Source organism: Lissotriton vulgaris, chromosome 2_1 (assembly GCF_964263255.1).
Source record: "Lissotriton vulgaris chromosome 2_1, aLisVul1.2, whole genome shotgun sequence".
Lineage (NCBI taxonomy): Eukaryota > Metazoa > Chordata > Amphibia > Caudata > Salamandridae > Lissotriton > Lissotriton vulgaris.
Window position 1 is genome coordinate 1,409,385,701 of NC_141687.1, and position 25,338 is coordinate 1,409,411,038.

The 25,338-nt window shown below is 49.9% G+C and overlaps 1 protein-coding gene across 1 annotated transcript in view; it reads left to right on the plus strand.

Annotated features, from left to right (window-relative positions):
- FDXACB1 (ferredoxin-fold anticodon binding domain containing 1) overlaps positions 1–25,338 on the plus strand; it is a 210,469-nt gene that overhangs the window by 45,732 nt on the left and 139,399 nt on the right. Inside the window, exon 4 of the mRNA XM_086957173.1 lies at positions 24,574–24,760. Within this exon, the coding sequence (XP_086813299.1) occupies positions 24,586–24,760 (175 nt within the window). The 5' untranslated portion in view covers positions 24,574–24,585. The remainder of the gene's footprint in view (positions 1–24,573; positions 24,761–25,338) is intronic.

Here is a 25,338-nt window from a genome sequence, read left to right on the forward strand (position 1 = left end):
GGACTTGATATTAAAGGGCAGTCGGGTGAGTAGATGCTATTTAGTGCCACAACGCGAGGACTACTTGTAATAGGACACCTTTACCACTTTCAACAAAAGGAACGCTCACGGCCCTGAAGAGAATCCCCTACAATTCGAGTGGGATTCGAAACGCGTAGGCCCCTTCTTACCAATCTACAGTAACTCTTGGGCTTTTGATTGATTGAGCCCGGAGTACACTAGTGTACATTACTATAAAAAAAATGTTTTTGTAAATTTAGAATGTGTTTGTAAATATAAGAATGTACATATAAAACAGTCAACTTGAACGGCTTTGTAAATATCTGTAGATCGTGGTATCTGTTTTTGTTTATACTTATTTTCACAAAAAAAACCCTTTCCCTCTTCTTTCCCTTGGAAGTGTTGTATAATTGTTGTGGTTGCGTGTGATACGACTGAAATTTGAGTGAATGTTTGTAAAGTAATCCCATTTTTTTCGTTCTAAATGTCTTTCTTTGTAAAGTCCTTCGAAAAACCTAAAAAGTTAATTTAAATGTTGTAAATACTTTGAATAAAATACTATTAATGAGTCAATCCCCTTTTCTGATTGTTCATTCATATCTGTGGTAGTCATTAGTTGTTGCTTTACTATGCATATCAGTACTGGCATGTTCATTTTGTTGGTTTAGTATTAGGCTCAGCCTTACTGATTAGAGCCAGCCCTTTGTTGTTTCCCCAAATATGTAGGCATGGCTACCCTGCCAAAGGCTCCTGGGGACTCACACCAACACTCAGTGCTACTAGTAAATGGAAAGGCTGTATATAGATGGTATGCCGTGTGCAGCGGCGTCACTAGGAGGGTGCGGGGGGGTGCGGACCGCACCGGGTGTCACCCCATCATGGGGTGACACCAATCTGGTTAGTTAGCCAGCCTCAGCCTCACTGTACCTCTCTGTGCTGCGGCTACCTGCCAGTGCTTTATATAGTGCATCTGTCACTGTGTGCAAGTCTTGAAGCCGCCGCCCGGAACTTTGTCTTAGCGCACCGAGTTGCGCACCTGCTTAAAAATTACAATACAAATAAAAATATTATACTCTGCAGTCAGTGCAGTGAGTGTGCACTGCAGCACGTGACTGGCCACGCACGCACCCACCGGTGGTGTCGGACTGTCGGTGATGATGATGCGAATGCGCAGCGTAAGTTTGGGTCCCAGGGCCGTCAATCTTTAGGACTACCAATGACAGCCCTGGGACAGCCCCCGCGCGCTGTGCTCCTCTGACTTGTCGCTGTCACGCGGCAGGGAGGAGACGAGACGGCAGCGCGGGGGAGTGCGTGCAGTGCTGCGCGCTGCTGCTACAAATAAAGAAATAATGCGTGCCAGCAGCCTGAGCCATCTTTGATATCGCGCGCGGAGGAGCGCCGTCGTCTCCCCTTCAAATTTGGGTCAGTGGCCTGGGACTGACTTGGGTCCGGAGGCAGTAGTCGGTCATGGACGGTGAGAGAAAGAAATATAATTTTTAGAATGCACTCAATGAAGTTAGAATTAGAAATGTGGCAGTGCAGGGCAGGCTCAGGCAGGCACACAGTCACTAGATTCAAATCGCAATAATCGCATGATTCACATACTCTTCAGACAGTCAAGGCCGGGCCAGCCTGGCCCAAGAAGACAGACCAGGCACAGGCAAGAGCGTCGGCAAGAGCGCATCACGCTTGTCCTTTAGCCGCTGTTTAAGCAAAAAATGATGCATCACAGGTTAGCAATTAGAAGACGCCCGGCGTGTAGGTAAAAGATATATGTGTGATTTAGATTATGATATAACGATGCTTTAATCTTCGAGCGGAAGATAACGCTCAGAACGAGTCATGGGCTCACGAGAAGGTGTTCAACGAACATGTGTGTGTCACATGTTTGAACTATGAATAAAGCTGTAGCAATCTGGTTGATGGTGCGAGTTTGACAATTAATCGACAACAGCATGAATGCCTGGCTCTATAAAGCAATGTCTGCATCACTTGGTTTACATTGTGGCTGTCCTTGGCGGTGCTTAAGTTGTCAGACTTCTGACGTGCTGCTGCTACTTGAAAAGAGATAGGCTGCCCGGAGGTCCCCTGCCAACCGCAGTGTTGGTTAGGAGCAGTGCTTTAACTTAAGTGGAAAAACACATATAGCAGGTACTCACTCTTTAGAGCACCTGTTTGTTCCTGAGAAGTGCCGGCACTCCCCATGAAATGCAAATGCAGTGCAGCAGGGCGGAGAAGTGTATGTGCTCACTGTTTCTTTCACATGAAGGATGCGCAGGAGGTACTAGTACCGGGCAGGAGGACCTGGCCCTTTAAAACACTGCTTGGGTGGACCGTGGCTGTCCTTGGAACTGGGGAAACAGCTCGAGTCTCGGCGTCGGCTCAACATACTGTGATCCTGGTAAAATCACTCCATCTCCCCGTGCCTAACGAAAAGAGTATATAATATCACCTAGTGTTCATGTAAAGCGCTTAATCATTTCTATTCTGCGTCTCGAGTGTGAGTCAGGCCTCGGAAGCATCGCTTCTGAGAAGCCCACACGGTGATTAAAAGCACAGCACTGGGAGCTGGCGGCCATTTGAGAACAGAGGTCGGCTGCCTTACTTCCAACTCCGACACACGAAAATAGCAATTGACAATTCAATGGGTGAATTATCTTTTTTGTGCACTCTTAGTCTTCATAGACAGTCAGTGCTTTAAATTAGGAGAGCTTCAGCAGTCAGCTTTAAAGAGACGTGATCTCTAATCATGATTTATTTCAGAGCTGGTCGTGTTTGCTACATTATTTGTGTGTGACTGCACGAAATGTTCCAAAAAAACAAGCTCTCTTGCTTTGGCTCTTTCTTAGAAAGTTTCCCACTGATCTGTTAAACGTGGTACTGGTACAAAAAAAAGGGAAGTCTAAACACGATTTTCCATTTTAATTCCCATTGGAAATAATATGAAAAAGCAAAACCACAGGTCCCAAATGTTAAAGGGTATTTGTTTAAAAATCCTTAGCTAACTGTAGATAGAACCTCATGAGTCAGACCTCGCATAATTTCATAACTCATCACATGTTCAATTACATTCTTATTACATCACTGCTGACATAGTCCATTCAGTGTGACAGTTTGTTATATGCTTCTGACACTAAAATTTGCAATAGCTTCTGTACTGTTAATAAGTTTAAACTTTTGTACAATGCTTGGGTTTCTAAGGGGGATTACATGTGTTGAGGTTGTGAGTTCACTATGAAAAGTTGTCCACAGCACAAAGGTTGCACATGATAGTAGAGCCTTTACCGCCTAACAAGGGTTTGAGAGTCTTTCGGTAGAAGTCTCCCCATGATACATTGTGCACATGGTGACCACTGTATGTAGTAGAGGCTATGGCAAAATAATGGGGTTTAGTTTTCTGGAGGGTGTGTGCTCTTCTTGAAGAGCTGTCCACAGGGTGAATGCTATGTGTAGTAGGGGGCTTAACCATCTAATGGGGCTTGGGTACTTAGTGGTCTCTCCATGGAGAGCTCTGCTCAGGGCAAAGCTGTACATAGTACGAGTTTGACAACATAATTGGACTTGGTTCTCTGGAGAGAGTGACATCTCTGTGCAGAGCTTTCCATGGGGTGAATGTTGTGTGTAGTAGAAGCTTGTGCACCTAATGGGGCTGTGTGTCTGGAGGGAGTGGACTACAGTCTAATTATTTTTTATAAAAACCCATATGTTTGTGAAAGTGATACTTTACATGATTCTGTGCCATTTAGTACATGATTCTGTGCCATTTAGTACTTTTTTAAATATTTCAACGGCTGCTCTGGTTTGTAAACTAAATTGAACATCAGTATGGTGGATTTAAAGTTTAATGTTAAAATAAAAATACAAAAGACAGTAGCATATTTTCTATGTAATTCTTAGTTCTTAACTTCTTACAATCTTTTACCTCCGACCTTGTTGAATTAAATTTTTCTTCTATGGCCTTTGTAAATATTGGAACTAAATTTACAAACGTTACGAAGGATTCTGTATGGTCCCGTTATTTGCCATCTGTGTCCACTGGCGGACTCGGAGCGGAGGAGGTCCATGCGGTAAGTCGTGAGGGGGTGAAACCATGAGTTACCCGCACCGGGTGACACCAACCCTAGTGACGCCACTGGCCGTGTGCCTGCACCATCTACCAAGCGGAACCGCGAGGGCAGCAGGTCCACAAAGTAATGTGGACCACCAATACCATCTCTGCAAGCTCCAACACACTTTCTGGCCCCAGTGTCTGCCCCACACATGTGAAACAAGCAGGTGCCTACCAAAGCACGAGGGGCCCGAGCATTCAGTCCAACATAACCCCCTGTACGTCATGGACGGAATCAGAGGCAGGACACACGATCATGGCCGCCTATCAGTAAAATTAAGCGACACTCTCACCGTAAGCCAATATACTTATTTGTGAAGATGCCCACACCCAGAGTGGAGTTCAGTATGACTCACTGAAACGAGAGGACCTCTTTAAGCCTCTTTGAAGGGGGCCTTGTTCATCTATGTTCATTAAGTCAGTGTTTTCCCTAGCAAGACCTTAAGTTATGTATGTGGAACACTATTACCCGCTTTCTTCGGGCTGAACTGATCTGTGCCCACACTTAAAAAACAAATTACTGCGTTGCCGTGGCAACCGCCGTGCCTCGTCCTGTGTTGTGCAAATGGACTTTTAGGATAGAGGAAGGAGCGCTTGTCCCTCTCCCTATGTCCCTCCATCCGCCCGATACGCAACTCGCGGCGCCCCATGATGACACAAATCCTTATAGTAGGCACAGGGAGAGAGAACTCGAACCTGGAGTCTTAGCTCCAAGTCAGCAGCTCCCGACTTGCAAATCACATACATATGAAGGCCTTGTGGCAATATTGCAGCAAGAACGGCGTTACGGGCAAACTCAAATATGTAATGTGAACCCTAATAGATTTACGGACGGAGCGCTGGGCTTATCAGACACTCACCCGAAATTCTTGTGGCCACCTTGTGTCTGCAGGCGCCTGCACGAGCACCCGGTCGACCTAGTATGCTGCCCCAGCATTGCCAATTTGCTGGGGGGGGGGGGGAGGGTGGCAGCAGAAAACTGTATCCCAACGGGAGGGCCCGGGGGTTCCCTGGGTCACTTCGCTTCAGCCATGCGCCCCCCCATTTAACCCTGTGTGCCCCACGCATTTTAAACTTTGATGGACAGATCGAAGCCCCAACTCTGCCGAACCTCGCTGCCCCCTCCCCCACGCAGCATCAGGCCCAAGGGGGAGGCGGGACATACGCGACACTCGCTGCCACCCACCACAGGCCCAAGAGGGCCATTGGAACAGCACTGCCGGATATAAAGCAGCGGAGGGGTGCCTCCCTGCACTTGCTGCCCCCCCTGCCTAACAACGTCCGTGTAGGCCGAAGCCCCGGTGCTGGCTACGCCGACTAGTACTAACTCCGGTGGGGGCAAGTGAGGCTCGCAACCCTCAAGAGGGGCGAAGCACTGGACACGGCTCCGCTGGTCAGCTGCAGCTGGAAGGAGGGAGACCCCACTAAGATCGCTGGCCTCCCTCATCCAAACCATACATGCCAACATTTCAGGAGAGCGAAGAGGGAGATTTAAAAAAAATAAAGCGGGAGAATGGGGCTTTGAATCGGGTAACTGGCATGTATGGGCTTTGGAAGTGGCTGCTGCTGGATCGGACATTTGAAACGTAAATGCACGTTTTGTTCTTACCTTTCGGAAGAATGGAGCATAATGGCAGGCAGAGAGGGTGATGCAAGTGTTGGGCACTGGCCTGGCAGGTTGTTGGTAGTGCATGCACCCCCTACCCCCCTGTGGCAGCCCGGGCTGAAACAGCTCCCCCCCCCACAAGTACTTTGCAGGTTTTTGAAAGACTATTCCCAAGTTAATTACGCTTTGTTGGTTTTTCACCCCTTCGAGAGCCCCTGCATCACCATTCTTTGTTGGAAGTATTAGCACTTTACACAACACAATACCAATCCCCGTCAGCTGGAACCCCAGACGAATCAGGTTTTTGCTTGTACGAATCGGGAGGCGGGAGACTAGCCTTCAAATCGGTAGTCTCACGCCTGAATCGGGAGGGTTGGCATGTCTGCTCCAAACACACACTGAGCCTACACCCGGCCGTGGCCTGGCCCACGCTGACGTGGAGTAAGGAGCATCAATGCCCACAGCGATCCCTCCCCGGTCTGCAGTGAGCTAACCACGACCAGTGGAGTGGGCACTGCCCCACGCACCTCGGGAGGCCCCCCCCCCCCCCCAGCGGACTACAGCCACAGCAATGTCCGAGCTTTGCAGCCTTGCCTAAGGGAAAGGGGAGGGGGTAAAACGCACTCCCCGCAGTGCAGGTCCCAGGGGTCACGTCTAAACAGCGAGACTGGCAGTGGTCAAGAGGCTGCACAATGGGCGGGGATAGGCATTTGTACCCTTGTCCCCCCCTCCCCCACGGGGGGACACAGCCAGCTGACTCCCTGGTACCTAGCCCAGGGAGCCTAGTCTGCTGACTCCTGTGCCTTCCTGTGGCACTAAGGGGGCGCCCTATTGGAGGGTCCCCTACCTGGCCTCCCGGGCAGCCTTGGCACTCATTTCACCCATTTGTTTAACTTTGTTTCTAAGCTACAAACAATGGAAGAAAACAAACAAGTACAGTTTTATTATTTTTTGTGTGGTGATTTAAATGCTAAGTTGAAGGGATTTAACTGGGAGCCATGAGACTCTGTGAAAGGGTATGGAACCACATGTGACAACAAGGGGATAAAACGGAATAGACGAATGTATGACGGAATTCCGAATGTGTTTTTCATGCATGTCTTCGGAACTCCATCATTTGAACGAATGTGTCTTTAGCCCGCATTTGTTCTGCACGCAAGTCATCTTAACGACTTGCCTTAGGGGGCGCTTGGTATTGGAATAGTTTAATTTACTATTCCAACACCAGTCTGCACAACAGTAGGGAAGGTGTTGGACTTTAATTCCAACTCCACTCCACCATTGTGCCCCCCCCCCCCCCAAAGCAAGCCGTTGTATCGACTTGCGTGCAGAACGAATGCGTGCTAAAGACGCATTCATTCTGTTGCCGGCGCTGTAAAAGCACTGCATGTTTCCAGCATCGTCCTAAAGGACGTTTCCTGGATAGACATCTAGCGGTGCACGATTTAGTCAATTTATTTGAGACAGAGGGTTGTAACATCATTACTGTCTTTTAGAGGGACTGTTCGTGCCTCACCTATTGATTATATGTTTGGGAACACTAATTTTATAACTTGGTTCTCCAAAGGGGAGATCTTACTGACTGATTTTTAGCTCAATTTCCCCTAAGTAGACACCAGCATAACACCTTCCCCCAACACTCTACCAATGGTCTAAGGCTTATTTGGCGCCTTAAATATCCAGTTGAAACCTTGACAACGTTATTAAAATCGCATCAGGAACTGTTCCTCGTTGTCTGGCAAACACCAGGAGAGAGGCTATGGTAACATATTATAACAGCCTAACTCAGTGCATTAAACCGGCCCGCTTCAACCTTCTCGCCCTGATAAAGGGGCACAGCGATGGTTCGATTATTATTATTATTATTATTATTATTATTATATCTGATTTTGTAGAGCGCTCAGCTACCCATGGGTTTCCCGGCGCTAGAAGAACAGAAGTCAAAAGAGGGCAAACGGAAGTGAAGGAACAGGTTACAGAGAGAACAGTCAGGTTTTCACTCCTTTGCGGAACTTAAGATAGGATGTTTCAGACCGCAAAGGGATGGGAAGCGAATTCCAGAGCGTGGGTGCCAGATAGGAGAACGAGCGCCCACCAACTCTTGCACGCTTGAAACGGGGGACAGAGAATCTGAAATGAGTGGAGGATCTAAGGGTGCGGGAGGGACAATATTGCTGGACTAGGGTGGATAAATAGTGAGGGGATTTACCGGCTTTGATACGGTGCATAAAGCATAATGCTTTAAATTTGGACCTAGATTCTATGCGCAGCCAATGTAGGCTACGCAGGGAGGAAGAGACTGAAGTTGTTCTAGGCAAATTACAAAGTAGACGGGCAGCCATGTTCTGAACTACTTGGAGCTTCCGGGTGACCTCCTTGCAGGCACCCAGAAGAAGTACATTACCGTAGTCCAGCCGCGATGTCACTAAGGCCTGGACCACTGACTTCTGGGTATCTGGAGGCAGCATCCATGTGATCTTCCTCAGCCACCTGATGATGGTAGTACAGGTGGCCGAGACTTTGACCACATGTTGTCTCATGGATAGCTGATTATCAGAGAGGACCCCGAGATTGCGTGCTGTAGTTGCTGGGGCCGGTAATGGACCCATTTGCTGAGGCCAATGTTGCGGGCCCCAGAGAGCGGAATCCGGCCCAAACAAGAGAAGCTCTGTTTTATCGCCGTTCAGCTTTAGTTTGTTCGTCAGCATCCAGTTGGCGATGTCAGTGAGTCCAGAACAAAGAGAAGAGGAAGGGGAGTGTTGATTGGAAGAGAGAGAGAAAATAATTTGAGTGTCATCGGCATAAGAAAAAATAGAAAGTCCAGCCTGTTCAGCAAGAAAAGCAAGAGGTCTAACATAAAGGTTGAAAAATAAAGGACTGAGAATAGAACCTTGGGGAACACCATACGGAGAATTGTGAACAGTGGACACAGAAGAGGGGGAAAAGACCTGAAAAGTGCGATTAGAAAGAAAATCAGAGATCCAAGCAAGAGCGTAGCCGCAGATACCAACAGACTTCAAGGCAGACAGAAGGATGTTGTGGGAGACGGTGTCAAAAGCGGCACTCAAATCCAAAAGGATGAGTGCCACTGTCTCCCCTCTGTCTACCTGGCGCCTGACTGTCTCCGAGACTCCCAGAAGGGTGGACTCCGTAGAGAAGCCCGCCCGGAAACCTGACTGAGAAGGGTGGAGGATGTTCGCTGATTCAATGTGGGTAGTGAGGTGACGATTAATATGCTTCTCCAACACCTTCGAGAGGCAGGGAAGCAGGGAAATAGGCCGAAAGTTAGCTGGGTTGCTAACATCCGCATTAGCTTTCTTTAACAGTGGAACCACCATCGCATGCTTCCAGATGTTAGGGACAACTGCCTCAGTGAGAGAGGCATTCAAGAGAGCCAAGATACAATCCAGGGGGACAGTGGCTAAGGTACAGAGAATATGAGTATTGCTCAGCATCCAACCGTAGATAGGAAGGCGTTGACCGCCATGGCACTAAGTTTGGGATGCATGTCGAGAATATAAATCCATTCTTAAATCTAGGAAAGAGGAGTTACACAAAAGTGACTGGGAACTATCGGAAACTGCAGCAGTAGGGAAAGAAAGCAAGCTACTTTGGGACGTGATAAAGAAAATTAGATCTAGGAATACCCCCAGAAAATCCCCTTTTGCAGTGCAACATCAGGATCTGCCTGGGTCTTGCACTTTACTGCCATATATCATATTGAGGAGAACCTGAATGCTCTCCATAACAGGTTGCAGCACTCCCTGCCTCTTCTTATATCTCTTCCAGAAGTAGTCAGCAATACAGCTGTGCACAGGTTTGAAATCACCAGGCCCAGATAGGGTCCCAATTGACCTCCTAAAGTGGATGCCTCACCTATGGGGACCCCTTATTACAAATCTTTTCAGTAGCTCCCTTAATTCAAATATTCCCCATTCTTGGACCTTATCTTCCATTGTCCCTGTATTCAAAAAAGATGATTGCTCGTCTAAATGCTATCAACCTATTTCACTGATCAATAGCACAATCAAAATCATAAGGAGAGCGGTTTCCAATCATCTTGTCATATGGGATCGAGGCAATGATATTCTCTCGCCTTTACAATTTTGATTTTGTCCAAGGCTGGACACGGCGGATCAGTGCCTGAATTTGAGTTAGATAGTAAGTAAATACATTCATGCCAGATGCTCCCCCATTTACGTGGCCTTCGTGGACCAAACCAATGCATTTGATTCAGTAAACAGGACCGAGCTGTGGATGATGATGCTGGATTTAGCGGATTTGCCTCTAGGAATTTCTTGCACTCTGGGCATGCAGACTTAAGAGCGAAAGTATGCATGAGCGTCAACGGTGTAATGTCTCCTGAATTTTCCTTAATGCTGGGGTGCACCAAGGGAATTTCTTCGCACCCCTAGGATCGCAGGCACGCAGGTGCTCTAGCCGATGTCACAGTCCTCTTAGCCCACACCCCAAATTCTCTAAGGTTGTTGGTGGACCTAGTGACCAATTGTGGAAAATTGCACATTATGACATGTGGGCAAATCTAGGTTAACCAGACTCATAATCTACGGCCAGCTGCGATTTTAGTTATTGGGAGTTTCTACCTTGCACTTAGCAGATCAGCAGGAGAGAAATGCAATCTTACTAGATCTAGAGGTAAATGAACCATTTCACCCATTTTGAAAGTGTATAACACCCAGTGTCCAACTGCTGCTACACACAGGGCAGGGATATAGGGCTTAAATGGTATTTCCTCTGTCCAAGTGGAGGAAAATGGAATTCTCCGTATAGTATTTAGCCTACTGCCGTCCACCTCCAGTTTTATTATCTACTCAGAGCTTAATCAAGGTTACATCGCAGAAAAGGTTATCTGTCTCTCCTGTTGATGTGGGTCAGTGTATGGATTAACCCAGAGGTGCCACTTTGTAGGGATATAATCATGGATTGTCTCAGCTTGGAGAAGGGCTCCTTTATTCCGTGGCTAAGCTACATCCATAAAACATTGGGCACCTCAGGGTTGTCTTATTTGTTTACGGACCCTATAAACATTAATAACATGGACAAACTTAAGGTTATAGCTACTTTTCTGGAGCACTGTGAGGAAACAAGATTGAAAAACGAACTATCCAAACATACATTGTTGGCCTTTTTATAGATCTTTAGCATCTGTGGAAGCTGCTATTTATTTAACACTAGATCTTGTACATTGGGAAAGATTGCTTCTTTTCCAATTTAGAGAGGGAACGATCATGTGGCTTTTGTGTTTTAAAAGTGTGTCCGACTTGGCAGGGAACACAGCATAGCCTTGCCCATCGGATAATACAACAGTCCCTATTGGATTTTTACTTTTTTTTAAAAATCTTTCATAACTATTCCATGCAATTGCTTTTTGAAGCCCATATTAAAAATGTTAGGGCATCGCCAGTGCAGAGAAGCTTTGTTTCACCTACAATTACTGAGCTCTCCCAAAATATGTTTTAGCTTAATTTCCTTTTTTGAATTCACAATTTAGAACCAGAAAGTCAATGGATGTGTGAATTCGATAATTCTATTGTTTAACTGCATGTGTCCATGTTTGCTAATGGAGGATCATTGTAATATTATACATGAATTGTTTTGACTATGCTAGATGTCAATCCATTATTTTAAAGTTTTTATTGCTGACGTTATTATGACGAATTATAAGTGTATATTATGATATCTGAGTGTTTTTATGGCTTGCTAATTTAAGTATTATGCTTTTATTTATATTGTGTCTTCTTTAATGGCCTAAATAGGTCGAATAAATAGTTGTTGGATTTGATTATGGGAGTAAAGTCCTGTCAATTAGGATTTCCAATTCACACATAGTATATGGTAGAAGGTGCCAGTTTGACCACAACCCCTTAGGCAACTATCGTCCACCCTCCTCCCGATCGTGGCCAACAGAGTTGCAGGCATATAGGTTCTATGAAGGATCTTCAGTTCGATCAAACGGAGGCAGTGATTAATCGCCACCTCTCGGGGGGACATAAAGGCCGCCCGCCACTCATCTTCTTCCAGGTCGCCTAGGTCTGTTTGCCACTTATCTCGTAGTAGTGGGGACGTATTTGGGAGGTTATTACAGAGCTTGCGGTATGTGGAGGAGATGGCCTTTGTCGGGAGGGGTTCTGAGAGTAACCTATCCTGCGGAGGGGAGGACTCAGGCAGAAAGGAAAGGTCAGGGACCGTGGAGAGGAGGGCATGTTTGATCTGGAGGTAACAAAAGGCCTCAGTTTGTGCGAGTGCGTGTTTGGTTTGTAGTTCCGCAAAGGTTAAGAGTTTGCCCTTGTGTATCAGGTCTCCTATCGTTGAGATGCCTATTGCGTCCCATTTGTCAAAACCTAGCTGGAAGCAGAGGGAACCAAGCTGTTGTGATGACCACAATGGGGTGGCCTTAGTGAGTCGGTTCGACCATCCCAGGCGGGCCGTGGCTTGATGCCAAATTGCGACTGTGTGCGCCATGGGGCCAATGTATCTTTTTTTTGGGTGGGCTTACTGTAAAGGGCCCCAAAGTATCCCTCCCGTCCGGTCTGGTACCTGTCAAAGTGGAAGGCTGGGTCATTGGGTGAGCCGTGTATCCAGTGGTTGGTAGCCACCAGTTGCAATGACCAGTAATAAAGGCGCAAGTTGGGGAGTGTGATGCCCCCGTCATACCAGCTCATTGTCAGCTTTTGTAGGGCAATGCGGGCCGCTCTTCCGTCCCACAGGAGAAGGCGGAGATCGCTCTCCACCGATCTGAAGTAGGAGTCAGGAATCGGAAAGGGACAATTTTGGAGGGCATAGAGGAAGCGTGGGAATGCTAACATCTTAAAAAAGGCCGCTCTACCAGCGAGGGAAAGTGGAAGGGATCAACAGTGTGTTACGTCGGTGTGTAGTCTACGCAATGGGGCGAGCAGATTCCGGTCACGAAAGAGGACGGGATCCAGAGTGACGAAAATGCCTAAATACTTGAAGCCCACTCGAGCCACCGGTATAGAGAATCCGCGTGGCAACAAGAGGGGGGGGGCTGGGGGGATTGGTCCGTGCAACATATTTAGAGCCGATTTAGGCCAATTAATCGAGTAACCGGAGAATTTCCCGAAGTTAGTCAAGACGTGGAACAAGCTATTTATAGAAGATTTTGGGGAAGCCACATAAATTAGGATGCCGTCCGCATATAGGGAGATCTTGTCTGTCAGCTCGTCGTTCCAGCGGAGGCCTAGGATGGAGGCGTCAGTGCGGATCCATTGGGCAAGAGGCTCCAGGGTCAGGGCGAATAACAACGGCGACAGGGGGCATCCCTGACGGGTCCCCCTGTGGAGTGTAAAGCGTCTGGACGTATGGTTATTGACCCGTACTTGGCCCAGGAGGTCCGTATATAAGAGGCGGACCCACTGGACGAATTTAGGCCCGAAGCCAAATCTAAGAAGGACCTCAAATAGATAGGACTATTCTATAGAGTCGAACGCCATCGTGGCGTCGAGCGACAAAATAGCGGCGTCCTCATGGATATATGGTTGTCTACTCAGGACATTGTTGACCTAGCGCAAGTTCAGGGCTGTGTTCCGCCCGGGAAGAAACCCCGATTGGTCGGCGTGGATTAAAGAGGGAAGTATATCCAGGAGGCGGTTGGCTAGTAATTTCGCCAGGACCTTGGCCTCTGTGCTAATTAGGGAGATCGGCCTGTAGGAGCTACAGTCGTCAGGTGGTTTATTAGGTTTGAGAATGACGACCACGGAAGCTAGCCGCTGGTCAAGTGGAAGGGAGCCAACGTCTCGTCCTTCCTCGAACATCTTTTGCAGGTAAGGGACGACGCTTGGGGACATGGCTTTTAGGAATTCGATCGGGACCCCGTTCGGACCCATGGCTTTACCTGATTTGATGGAAAAGATCGCCGACGTAAGTTCGTCCGCAGTAATGTCTGCGTCGAGCATATCACGGTCTGCATCCGAGAGCGTCGGTAGCCACATCTCTGCGAGGAGTTGCCTAGATTCTTCCGAGGTGTTAATCCAATTCACACATAACAGTTTTAGGGAAAGAGCACTGCAACTTGAGCCTGGTTGGCAGGCTTCAGAGCACTGTGGACTCGAAAACCAGCTTCTAGTAGTCCTAAAAGTGGGGGGACATCTGCAAAAAGCCATGTTTTCGTACACATATGTACCATCATTGAAACAAAAGATAGCGACACAGCTGACAAAGCTGAGCAAAGTAGTGGCCTAGTATTAAAATTATATGGTTTAAAAAAAGAAAGCATGTGAGAAACTATAAAAGGCCTCTTCCTATTAACATTACATATATAAAAGACAAATGAGCAGCTATAAAATTCAAGTTGGAAAGTGTACGACTGATCAAGAGTAGTTTGTCCTCAAAGTGTGACAAGAGGGTAGAAGAATGACATGTCTCAATGAAGTGAAGCAAGGTGAAGGGCATGGAGCCTGTTCCTTAAGACACTATTTCAATCTGCCACTCCCCATTGACCTCGTCTTAAGTTAAGTGATTGACTGAGTTCTGATAACTTTTTAGGGCTGGTTGATGGCCATGAAAAATGTGATGGCTCGATAGGTGAGTTCATTGTTAGAGCACTCCATGCTGAGGATCATAGCCTGCCAACTGAATCTTATTTACAAGGTATTAAATAATGATTTTAGCAAGCAAACTCTCTCCTTAAAATCCAAGCACGACCACAATATATGTACGGCTGACTCATGATGGTAATCGCAGTTAGTGCAAGGCTTTGCTGAATAAGTCCGCTCTCATGGTGGAGCGTGGGTTTGTTGAAAGCAGGACACCAAATCTATCTATGAAGCAGAAGCCCTCTTCGAAGCAGACGCTTTAATACATAGATGTAAGACTGATGTCACACAGCGTGTACTTCTTATAACTTAATAAAGCGCCCATCTTCGAATGGTCCTACTTCTTTTAAATAACACTGATAAGAAATGTTTGAAGAGGCAGATAAAGTAATTACTATTTCAAGGCATGCAGTATAGTCTAAAACCTCTAAATGTCCCTTGCAATTCAATGTACAAAAGTAAACCTTTTGTTTTAAATTCATTTGTGAGTGGTGCAACCATTATGTTGTATGTAACTGCTCGAGAATAAGAAACATTTTTCTTGAAGATGAGAATATGAAAATTCCTATTCTAAGATGGCCATCCTGCTGCCACATTGACATCAGGGTTAAATAACAAAAAGTCTGTTTTTCATTTATGTGGCCGAGCAACCAGAGATGTTTGGGAGTTTATCTGGGTACTTGCAACAGACACCTGCACCTGGAAGTGGTTGAAGGGTGTTGAGAAGTTTGGTAGGGTCTTGGCTTCATGGGTAGGATTAATTAATTAATTAATTTAAATTTAATTAATTTAAAATATTTATAAAGCGCGACTGTCACCTGGCAGGTATCCTGGCGCTGGTAGCTACTCTTGTGGTTTATTGACGGGGGTGGACTGAGACTGGCCGGTTTTTAAAGGGACAAGGGAAAGAGCCATGTTTTGATACGTTTCCTGAATGGGAGGAGATGAGGGATATGGCGAATGTCGACAGGTAGACTGTTCCATAGCTTGGCTGCAGCTACTCTGAACGATCTTCCTCCCATCCTGGCCTTCTTACATCTGGGCACTCTCGCGAGGCAGGCAGTTGTGGACCTGAGTGTTCTGGTGGGGGTATACCAAGAGAACAGACGTTGAAGAGGTCTGGGTCCTATTCCATGTAGTGCCTTGAAGACCAGGCAAAGGGCCTTGAAGGCAATGCGTTGCCTCAAAGGCAGCCAATGCAACTCGGCCAGTGCGGCAGTGGCCGAGGATCTCCTAGTCCATCCCAGAGCCAGTTTGGCTGCTGCCGACTGGACTCGTTGGAGTCTGTCCAGTAGAGTCGCAGGAGATTCAAGCAGCAGGGCGTTGCAGTAGTCAAGGCGACTAAGAATAGTACACCTGACTACTAGTGCTCTGGCGGAGGATGGAAGTAGAGGCAAGGCTTTGCGCAGTGAGCGCATAAGGCCGGCGCAGGTTGCGACTGTTCTTGAGACCTGTGCTTCCATGCTTAATTGATGGTTGAGCATGACGCCCAGGTTGCGAACGGTGGTAACTGGTGGGGGGTTGTTGGAGTTTTCCGGGGGCCAGAACTCAGCGGGCAGCGGGCGGGGTATGCGACTCGCAGGGCAGTACATCACCTCGGTCTTCGAGGAGTTGAACTGAAGTGAGTTCCGGTGCAACCAGCATGCCGTGTCTCGTAGGCAGTCATGGAAGGCTTGCAAGGAGATGGAGTCTTCGCCTTCCCACGAGAGAAGGAGCTGTGTGTCGTCCGCATAGTTTACTGTGGTCATGTTGTGTGACTTGATTAACGTGACCAGAGGTTTTAAGTAAACGTTAAAAAGGATCGGACTGATAGAGGAACCCTGGGGGACACCGTGAGGGACCGGGGAGAAGACCGATTGGAAAGGGGGGAGGGAAACAGCCTGTTTTCTGTCGCTGAGGTATGAGTGAAACCAGACCAGGGCCGTGCCGTCGATCCCTGCCGCTCTCAGCTGCTGGAGCAGGACCCTATGATTGACAGTATCGAATGCGGCAGACAAGTCAAGTAAAATGAGGGCCACAGCTTGGCCCCTGTCTGCGCGCATTCGAAGCTCCTCCATGGCCGTGAGCACCGCGGTTTCAGTGCCATGGGCTGGGCGAAACCCAAATTGGAATAGCAGGGTCTGGAAGAGCAGGGTGATATAGGTGGGGTATACGGTATATTAAATATGGAGCTTCCATTCTTATTCTGTATTTTCTATGTTCAGTTTTATTATTTTCTAATTTTTCTATTATTTCCATGCCTTTTAGGCCCTTGTTGCCTCTCGTTTTCTTATTCTTTTTCTCTGTTTTCCTTCTCCTCACATTATTGTTTTCCTTGTGTCACTTTTCCCGTTTTCTTCCTTCCTTTAATAAGTCTCCCTCTGTTTTACCTTCTTCATTCCTCTTTCTTCCACACTGTTATTCCTCCTCGTATTGTTTCTTCTTTCTTCTTAATTCTCACATATTCCTATCTCCACCTAATTCCTTACTTGTTCCTCCGATACATTTTCTTACACTCATACCTTATCCCCCTTCATTCCTACTTTTCAGTCTCATTCCTCCTCCTTTCTTCTATCCCTTTCCTAATGTTTTCTTTTTCCAGTTACATCTTTCTTACCCGATTCTTCCTTTATTATGTACTTCTTCCTCTCATTTTTCTTTTATTTTAATTCGCTCCTTCTCCTGTTCCTTATTCCCATTCCATTTTTTTCTCTCATAACATCTTCTCATCCCTGTTTCTTACATGTAATTCCTTTTTACTCATTCTTTCGTCCATCTTTTTTTCTTCCACACATTAATTTATTTTCTCGTTCCTTATTTTTCTGTACTCCTTTTCCCCTTTCCTTATCTTATTATTCTTATTTATTACTCTCATTCCCTTTCCTAAATTCTTCCTTTCCATGCCTCCGTATAACTCATTGCTTCTTCTGCAATCTTTTTCCCCGCAAGCTAATTTGTTTGCTTTTATTCCTTCTGCTTCTCATTCATGTTCCTTCCTCTCATTTTTATTATTTCTTCCCGTCATTCCTTCTTCATGCCATTTCTTCTTCATTCCTCTCATTCCCTCTCTCTTGGTATCTGTTAGACGGACCGGGAGGGTCGGCCGAGATTACGGGGAGAGGTCTCCAGGGAGAGCCGTCTCCAACGACTGTACAGATAAGTAACTTCCCCCCCACAGACGGACACCACACAAGATTGAAGGTTAACGAGACTTTATAGGCAATTCTTAGGTTACGTTGATATGATACAAGGAGGTCTGGACTCAGGGGTCCCCTCGGTTCTGATCTCTGGTTGAGGAAAAAGGGGTAGCGGGACAGTCTTAGTTGCCAATGAGTTAAATAGCTCTCAATCCTCGAGCTCGGTGTGTTTGCTGATCGGGCCGTGGAGGAGCCAAGCCGGTCCCGAGATGGACGAAGGATGATCGACGGGCCGTGGAGAAGCCAAGCAGGTCCCGGGATGGATGACGGATGGTCGACGGGCCGTGGAGAAGCCAAGCAGGTCCCGATGCAGATGACGGTTACAACGGTCCGCGGCCTCGCCAGCAGATCCGGACGACGATGAAGGATGAAGGTTACGACGGCTGTGGCAGCGCCAACAGGCAGGATGATGGTGCACAGGACAGAGCTACGGCAGCGCCAGTAGTCCGTCCAGGGTGAGTTCCTCTTTACGTCTCTCGACTCCAAGATACAACTGCCTTCCTGCTCTGGAGCTGCCCCAGTTATAGGGCTGGCGTGCTTTGATGTCCGGACCCTCGCACTTGGAGGTCGGGAGGTCCGGGATGAGGGAGTCCAGACACCCAGCGGGGGGGTGGAGCCAGCGCCCGGGGAGGCGATGGGCGAGCGGCACTGGCCGGGGGAGAGCCATCGACACCTCTTTCTCCCACTGACCTGCCAAGTAGCTCGCTCACCTCCTGGGTGGAGGGTGGTGCCGGAATGTCTGAGGCCGGGCTAGGCCCAGGGTTGAGGTCGATCGGGGGCCAGGCGGCCTCGTGACGAAGTGTCCAAGATGGCGGCCCAGGCTGAGCGCATGGGTCGGCAGTGGATCGGGCCCATGAGGTGATCATGTTCGAGGGCAGGTGTCCCTGAGGGGACGTAGGACGTACAATGGTGGTGTGTGGTGCTTGTATGACTGGGCTCGGGCCTGGTCGAGCCGGGGGAGAGCGGCCCGTCATGTGGCCTGTCCAACATGCGTCCCCCCCAGCTGAAGGCGGGGAGAGTTACCCATCCTCTTGGGGACTCTCTTCGTCGAGGCGGAAAAACCGGGACAGGCCATCCGCGTTGGCGTGGTCGGACCCAGGCCGGTGTTCAACCGTGAAGTCCATACCTTGCAAGGAGATGGACCAGCGTAGCAGTTTTGGGTTTTCCCCCCGCATATGCATCAACCACTGCAGGGGTCGGTGGTCAGTCTGTACCCGAAAGTGGGTGCCAAAAAGGTAGGGCCGGAGCTTCTTGAGGGCCCATACCACAGCGAAGGCTTCCCTTTCTATGGTGCTCCAGCGTTGTTCCCGTGGTAGGAGTCTCCGGCTGATGAAGGCCACCGGTTGATCAAGGCCTTCGGTGTTCACTTGGGACAGGACTGCCCCAATGCCCTGGTCGGAGGCGTCCGTCTGGACGACGAACTCCCGGCTGTAGTCTGGGGCCTGGAGCACAGGAGCGGAACACATGGCGGCCTTTAACTGTTCGAATGCCGCTTGACACTCTGGGGTCCAGTTCACTTTCTTGGGCTGATTTTTTGATGTGAGTTCGGTGAGAGGCCCCACGATGGTACCATAGTCTTTCACGAACCTTCGGTAGTAGCCCGTGAGGCCCAGGAAGGCTCGCACCTCAGTTTGAGTGATAGGGGGTTGCCAGTTCTGGATGGCGGCAATCTTCAGCTGTAGAGGGGCCACTAGGCCGCTTCCCACCTGGTGTCCGAGGTAGGTCACCGACCCTTGTCCAATTTGACATTTGCTGGCCTTGATCGTGAGGCCAGCTCGCTGAAGGGCTTGTAGTACTGCTTGGAGGTGGTGGAGGTGCTCGGTCCAATGGTGGCTGTACACAGCGATGTCGTCCAGGTAGGCGGCGCTGAACTCTTCGAGCCCCGCCAGGACCTGGTTGACGAGCCGTTGGAAAGTCGCTGGGGCATTTTTCATGCCGAAGGGCATGACCTTAAAATGATAGTGGCCATCGGGGGTGGAGAAGGCAGAACGTTCTTGTGCTCGGGATGTGAGGCCGATCTGCCAATAACCTGCCGTCAGGTCGAAGATGCTGAGGTAGCGGGCAGCGCCCATTCGGTCGACCAGTTCATCTGCCCGGGGGATGGGGTGTGCGTCCGTTCTGGTGACGTCATTCAGGCCCCGGTAGTCGACACAGAACCGGAGTTCTGGTGTGGTTCCGGGGGCGGCCGCTTTGGGGACCAGTACGACCGGGCTGGCCCATGGACTGTCTGAGGGCTCGATGACCCCGAGCGTGAGCATCTTAGCTACTTCCGCCTGGATGCAGGCCCGTACCCGATCAGGTACGCGGTAGGCCCGGTGGCGGATAGGAGGGTTGTCTCCGGTGTCCACATCGTGCACACACCAGGAAGTGACACCTGGGGTGAGGGAGAACAGACTGGCAAATCGTGATAGGAGGGCTTGGCACTCGTGGCGTTGTTCTCTGGTGAGGGTCTCCGAGAGTCGGACCCCATCCACGGAGCCGTCTTGCTCCTGGGTCCGCAAGAGGTCAGGGAGAGGTTCGGAGTCGTCTTCAACCCCATTGTCTGTGGCCATCAAGAGACTGAGTTCTGTTCGCGCAAAGTGGGGTTTCAGTCTGTTGGTGTGGAGGACTCGGAGCGGATTCCGGGCGGACTCCATATCGATCAGATAGGTGGCAGGACCCTTGCGCTCGATTACCTTGAAGGGTCCCGTCCATTTGTCTTGGAGAGCGCACGGTTCTGTGGGGGACATTACCCAGACCTGTTGCCCCGGCTCGAATTCAATAGATGAGGCGTTCTGGTCATACCATTTCTTCATGTCCTCTTGACTTGTCTCTAGGTTGGCTTTTGCTAGGTCTCTGAACCTTCGGGACTGGTTGCGGAGGGTGAGGAGGTACCGGAAGACATCGGGCGGACTCTTGGCCGGAGGCATCTCCCAGCCTTCTTTGATCAGGCTGAGTGGCCCCCGTACTGGGTGCCCATAGAGCAGCTCGAATGGGCTGAAGCCTAGGGACTTCTGTGGGACCTCCCGGTAGGCGAAGAGGAGGCACGGCAGCAGCACATCCCACTGGCGACGGAGGGGCTCTTCCAATCCCCCGATCATCCCTTTTAGCGTGCGATTGAACCGCTCAACAAGTCCGTTTCCTTGGGGGTGATAGGGGGTCGTGAAGCGGTAGGTGACCCCACACTGTTGCCAGAGGGACTTCATATATTTGGAAATAAAGTTTGTGCCTCTGTCACTGACGACTTCTCGGGGGAACCCCACACGGGAGAAGATCCCCATCAGGGCCCGGCCGACCACTGGGGCTGTCACGGTCCGGAGAGGAATAGCCTCAGGGTAGCGGGTGGCGTGGTCCACTAGTACCAGGATGAAGCGATGGCCTTGTCTTGTACGCGGGTCTAGGGGTCCCACAATGTCTATTCCGACCCTCTCAAATGGGGTCGTGACTACTGGAAAGGGTTGCAGGGGGGCCTTTAATTTGCGGCCGCTCTTCCCACTGGCTTGGCACGTGGGGCAAGATCGGCAATGCTGGTGCACATCGTTTCTCATTTTTGGCCAGAAGAAGTGGGTCACTAGGCGGCTGTAGGTTTTATCTTGTCCCAGGTGCCCTGCCAGGGGGACATCGTGGGCCAGATTTAGCAGGAAGTCTCTAAAGCGGAGGGGCACCACTAGTACTCGGTTGGCCCCTAGCTCGGCGATTCGTTGCTCGCTGTACAATAGGTCATTGTCCCAGTAGACCCAATGAGTTCCGGAGGTATCCCCTGCGCTTTGGGCGAGTGCTTGTTGTCGGAGTCCCTCAAGGGAGGGACAAGTCTCCTGCTCCTGACGAAATTGTTCTTGTGTGGGTCCCCCTTCTTGAGCCCACTGGTCAAGATTAGCAAGGTCGGAAGGTTGGGCAAGTTCGAGGGGGATACCATGGTCGGGGGTCTCGGCGGGGGCGACCGGGGGCGGTGGCGCCGGCCATTCTGGTTCTTCGGGGTGAGGGTTGGCACGGGCGGCCATGGACCGGGTGGTGACGCACGCCCAGTCTGGGACGCCCAACATCCCCAAGTGTTCTTTTCGCTCCACGGCTGCCCACGGGGAGCTTTCCAGGTCATTTCCGAGGAGGCAGTCCACGGGGGCGTCGTCTCGGACCGTTACCTTCAGCATGCCGGAGACCCCTCCCCACTCAAAGGGGACGCAGGCCATCCGACACAGACTCTCTGAGTTGTCGGCGGATCGCACAGGGCAGAGAATGTTCGGTAGATATTGTTCTGGGGTCACCAGATGACAGCGGACGGCTGTCACACTGGCCCCGGTGTCTCGAAGGGCTTCGGCCCGTTGTCCATTGATGCTCACCCATTGGCTGTACTTCTGGGTGTTAGCGGGTAGGGGGACCCGCGGGACCATGTCTCTTCCCCCTAAGCACGCGAGAGTCATGGCTGCTGGCTCCCACTCTTGATACTCTTGCTCGTCTGTTTCTTGTTCCTCGGAGATCTGTTCTTCCCCTAGTGCCGCGGCGGCCACCTGGCGGGGTCTTGGACTCTGATACTGCGGGCAGCTTGGGTCGTTTGCATAGTGGCCGACTCGTTGGCATCGGTGACATGTAACATTGGCTCTGTATCCCGGTCGCGCCGGGGTGCTGCCCCGGTTGGCCGGGGGGGTGGTGCTGGTAGTGGGGGCGGCCGGAGTGTTGTCTCTTCCTCGTCCTTGGCCCCCTCCTCCTCCTCTGGGTCGGGGGTGACCATTGTTGTTCCTGTTCTGCTCGTAGGACCCATTCCGGCCCACTCTGGTGATCTCCCACCGGTCAGCTTCGGCTGCGAGCTGCCGGGGATCGGTTAACTTGCTGTCGAGGAGGTGTTGGCGTAGTTCAATGAAGCAATTGTTGGACAGATGCTCCCATACCATCAGATTGAACAGCTGCTCGTAGGTCGTGACGTTGTTCCCTCTGATCCAGCCTTCGAAGGCTCTGCTAAAGTACGTTACATAGTCCACCCAAGTTGTACCTGGAATGCGTGTGCAGTCTCGGAACCGCTGACGGTACATCTCGGGCGTGAGGCCATAGCGGGTGAGGAGGGCCGCTTTCATATGGTCGTAGGAGGTCATCTGGTGGTCTGGGAGCTGTAACAGAGTATCGCGGCCCTCATTAAGGAATTTGCCCCATAGGCCGGCTCCCCAGTCGGCTCTATCGATCCGGTGCGCAGTCATCGCGATTTCATAGGCCTTAAACCATTGCTGGATGTCGTCTTCTCGAAAATATTCTCGGACCACATCCTTGGGGATGTGCACTTTTTTCTCCGTGGTCCCTGGGGTGGACGGTCGGTCAGGCACCCCTAACTCTTTATTCTGTTTGCGCAGGTTGATCTCGGCTAGGTTCCGCTCGTGCTCGTACGTTAGTCTTTTTTCCTCGAGCTCCCTTTGCCTCTGTTTCTCCTCTCTTTCTTCTCGGAGGCGAAGGTGCTCTAAGTTTATTTTTTGCTCGGCCAATTTGAGTTCTATGTCCATCTTGAGTCGGGCCATTTCGAGTTCGTGTAGTCGGGCTTTTTCTCTTTCTTGGATCTCGTCTTGCGAGAGACTGGTTCTTTGCCCCTCAGGGCCCGTGCTGGTATTTTTCGCGGTGCTTTGCTCAGGGGCTTCGACATCCCCGGTCTCTGCCCAAGATTCTAGGGCATGCTTAAAATCGTCCTTGGTACTTAGTCCGGTGGTAGCGATACCTAGTTCGATGCAGAACTGCTTTAGTTCACGATGGCTGTATTCCTCGAGTTTTCCATTTGGAACTTCTCAGTTGATCCGCTCTCTTTAGTTGACATTGTTGTTCGTTGTGGGGTGAGCTACTCTCTGTACGTTATGCGGTGATTCGGATCGCGCCGCTGGCCACCAATGTTAGACGGACCGGGAGGGTCGGCCGAGATTACGGGGAGAGGTCTCCAGGGAGAGCCGTCTCCAACGACTGTACAGATAAGTAACTTCCCCCCCACAGACGGACACCACACAAGATTGAAGGTTAACGAGACTTTATAGGCAATTCTTAGGTTACGTTGATATGATACAAGGAGGTCTGGACTCAGGGGTCCCCTCGGTTCTGATCTCTGGTTGAGGAAAAAGGGGTAGCGGGACAGTCTTAGTTGCCAATGAGTTAAATAGCTCTCAATCCTCGAGCTCGGTGTGTTTGCTGATCGGGCCGTGGAGGAGCCAAGCCGGTCCCGAGATGGACGAAGGATGATCGACGGGCCGTGGAGAAGCCAAGCAGGTCCCGGGATGGATGACGGATGGTCGACGGGCCGTGGAGAAGCCAAGCAGGTCCCGATGCAGATGACGGTTACAACGGTCCGCGGCCTCGCCAGCAGATCCGGACGACGATGAAGGATGAAGGTTACGACGGCTGTGGCAGCGCCAACAGGCAGGATGATGGTGCACAGGACAGAGCTACGGCAGCGCCAGTAGTCCGTCCAGGGTGAGTTCCTCTTTACGTCTCTCGACTCCAAGATACAACTGCCTTCCTGCTCTGGAGCTGCCCCAGTTATAGGGCTGGCGTGCTTTGATGTCCGGACCCTCGCACTTGGAGGTCGGGAGGTCCGGGATGAGGGAGTCCAGACACCCAGCGGGGGGGTGGAGCCAGCGCCCGGGGAGGCGATGGGCGAGCGGCACTGGCCGGGGGAGAGCCATCGACACCTCTTTCTCCCACTGACCTGCCAAGTAGCTCGCTCACCTCCTGGGTGGAGGGTGGTGCCGGAATGTCTGAGGCCGGGCTAGGCCCAGGGTTGAGGTCGATCGGGGGCCAGGCGGCCTCGTGACGAAGTGTCCAAGATGGCGGCCCAGGCTGAGCGCATGGGTCGGCAGTGGATCGGGCCCATGAGGTGATCATGTTCGAGGGCAGGTGTCCCTGAGGGGACGTAGGACGTACAATGGTGGTGTGTGGTGCTTGTATGACTGGGCTCGGGCCTGGTCGAGCCGGGGGAGAGCGGCCCGTCATGTGGCCTGTCCAACAGTATCCTTTCTTCTTGGTATCATTCCTGTTTACCCCATTGTTTTTCTTCTCCACTATTCTAACTGTTAGTCTTGCACCTTATTTCTCACCTTTTAATGCATTTCCCCTTGTAGAAAGGCTAATACAACTGTGTTAATGACAACTGATGTTGGCTTGTTTTTGCAGGTATTTGCCGGCATGAAGTTGGGACGCAACATCTTGCTGGTAGGGGAGGGAAACTTTTCCTTCTCAGCAGCTCTCTCTGGTGTTAGCAGTCAGGAGACCTGCATTACTGCAACCTGCTATGAAAGTGAAGAAATCATAACTCAGCAAGCTCTTGCTAGAGAAAATGTACAACATCTGCGAGAAAACGGTGAGAGTGACTCAATACATATGCTTGCATCAATATCTGAACAGACTGTGCCAGTGTTTATTACCTGCATATTTGGTAAAGTGGTAAAGCAAGGACCAGAACTCAAGATTCCTAGTTTTAATTCTAAAACATTCCCACTTGAGAGTATTGCTTGGTGACGACAGTGGTGTCTCGCCATCCAAATAATATGCCCACCGTGTTAGGCTCTTTTTTTTCTTTTTTCTTTTTGTTTTATATAGTATGCTTCACCTTAATGGAGCCTGTAGGTGCTCAGAGGTTTGCAGAGGGTGTTATCCATGGTAGATGCTGCTGTTTCCTCTTATTGTCTCAGAGCCTAAAATACTATTTTGATCTCGATATTGTTTCGAAAAATATTGCCCCATTGGTGGATAGATTTTTTTATTATTATTATTATCTTCAATAAAGGGTTTTTTGTAAACCATATGTATAAATCAATTTTTGCCAGATGGTATTTAGGCAACGATATTTTGGGTCTGTAAAGTATGGAAAAACACTGTCTGGCAACATATGTCTGGACCGTGAAAATATATAAACAATGATTTTAATAAGTGGGAAAA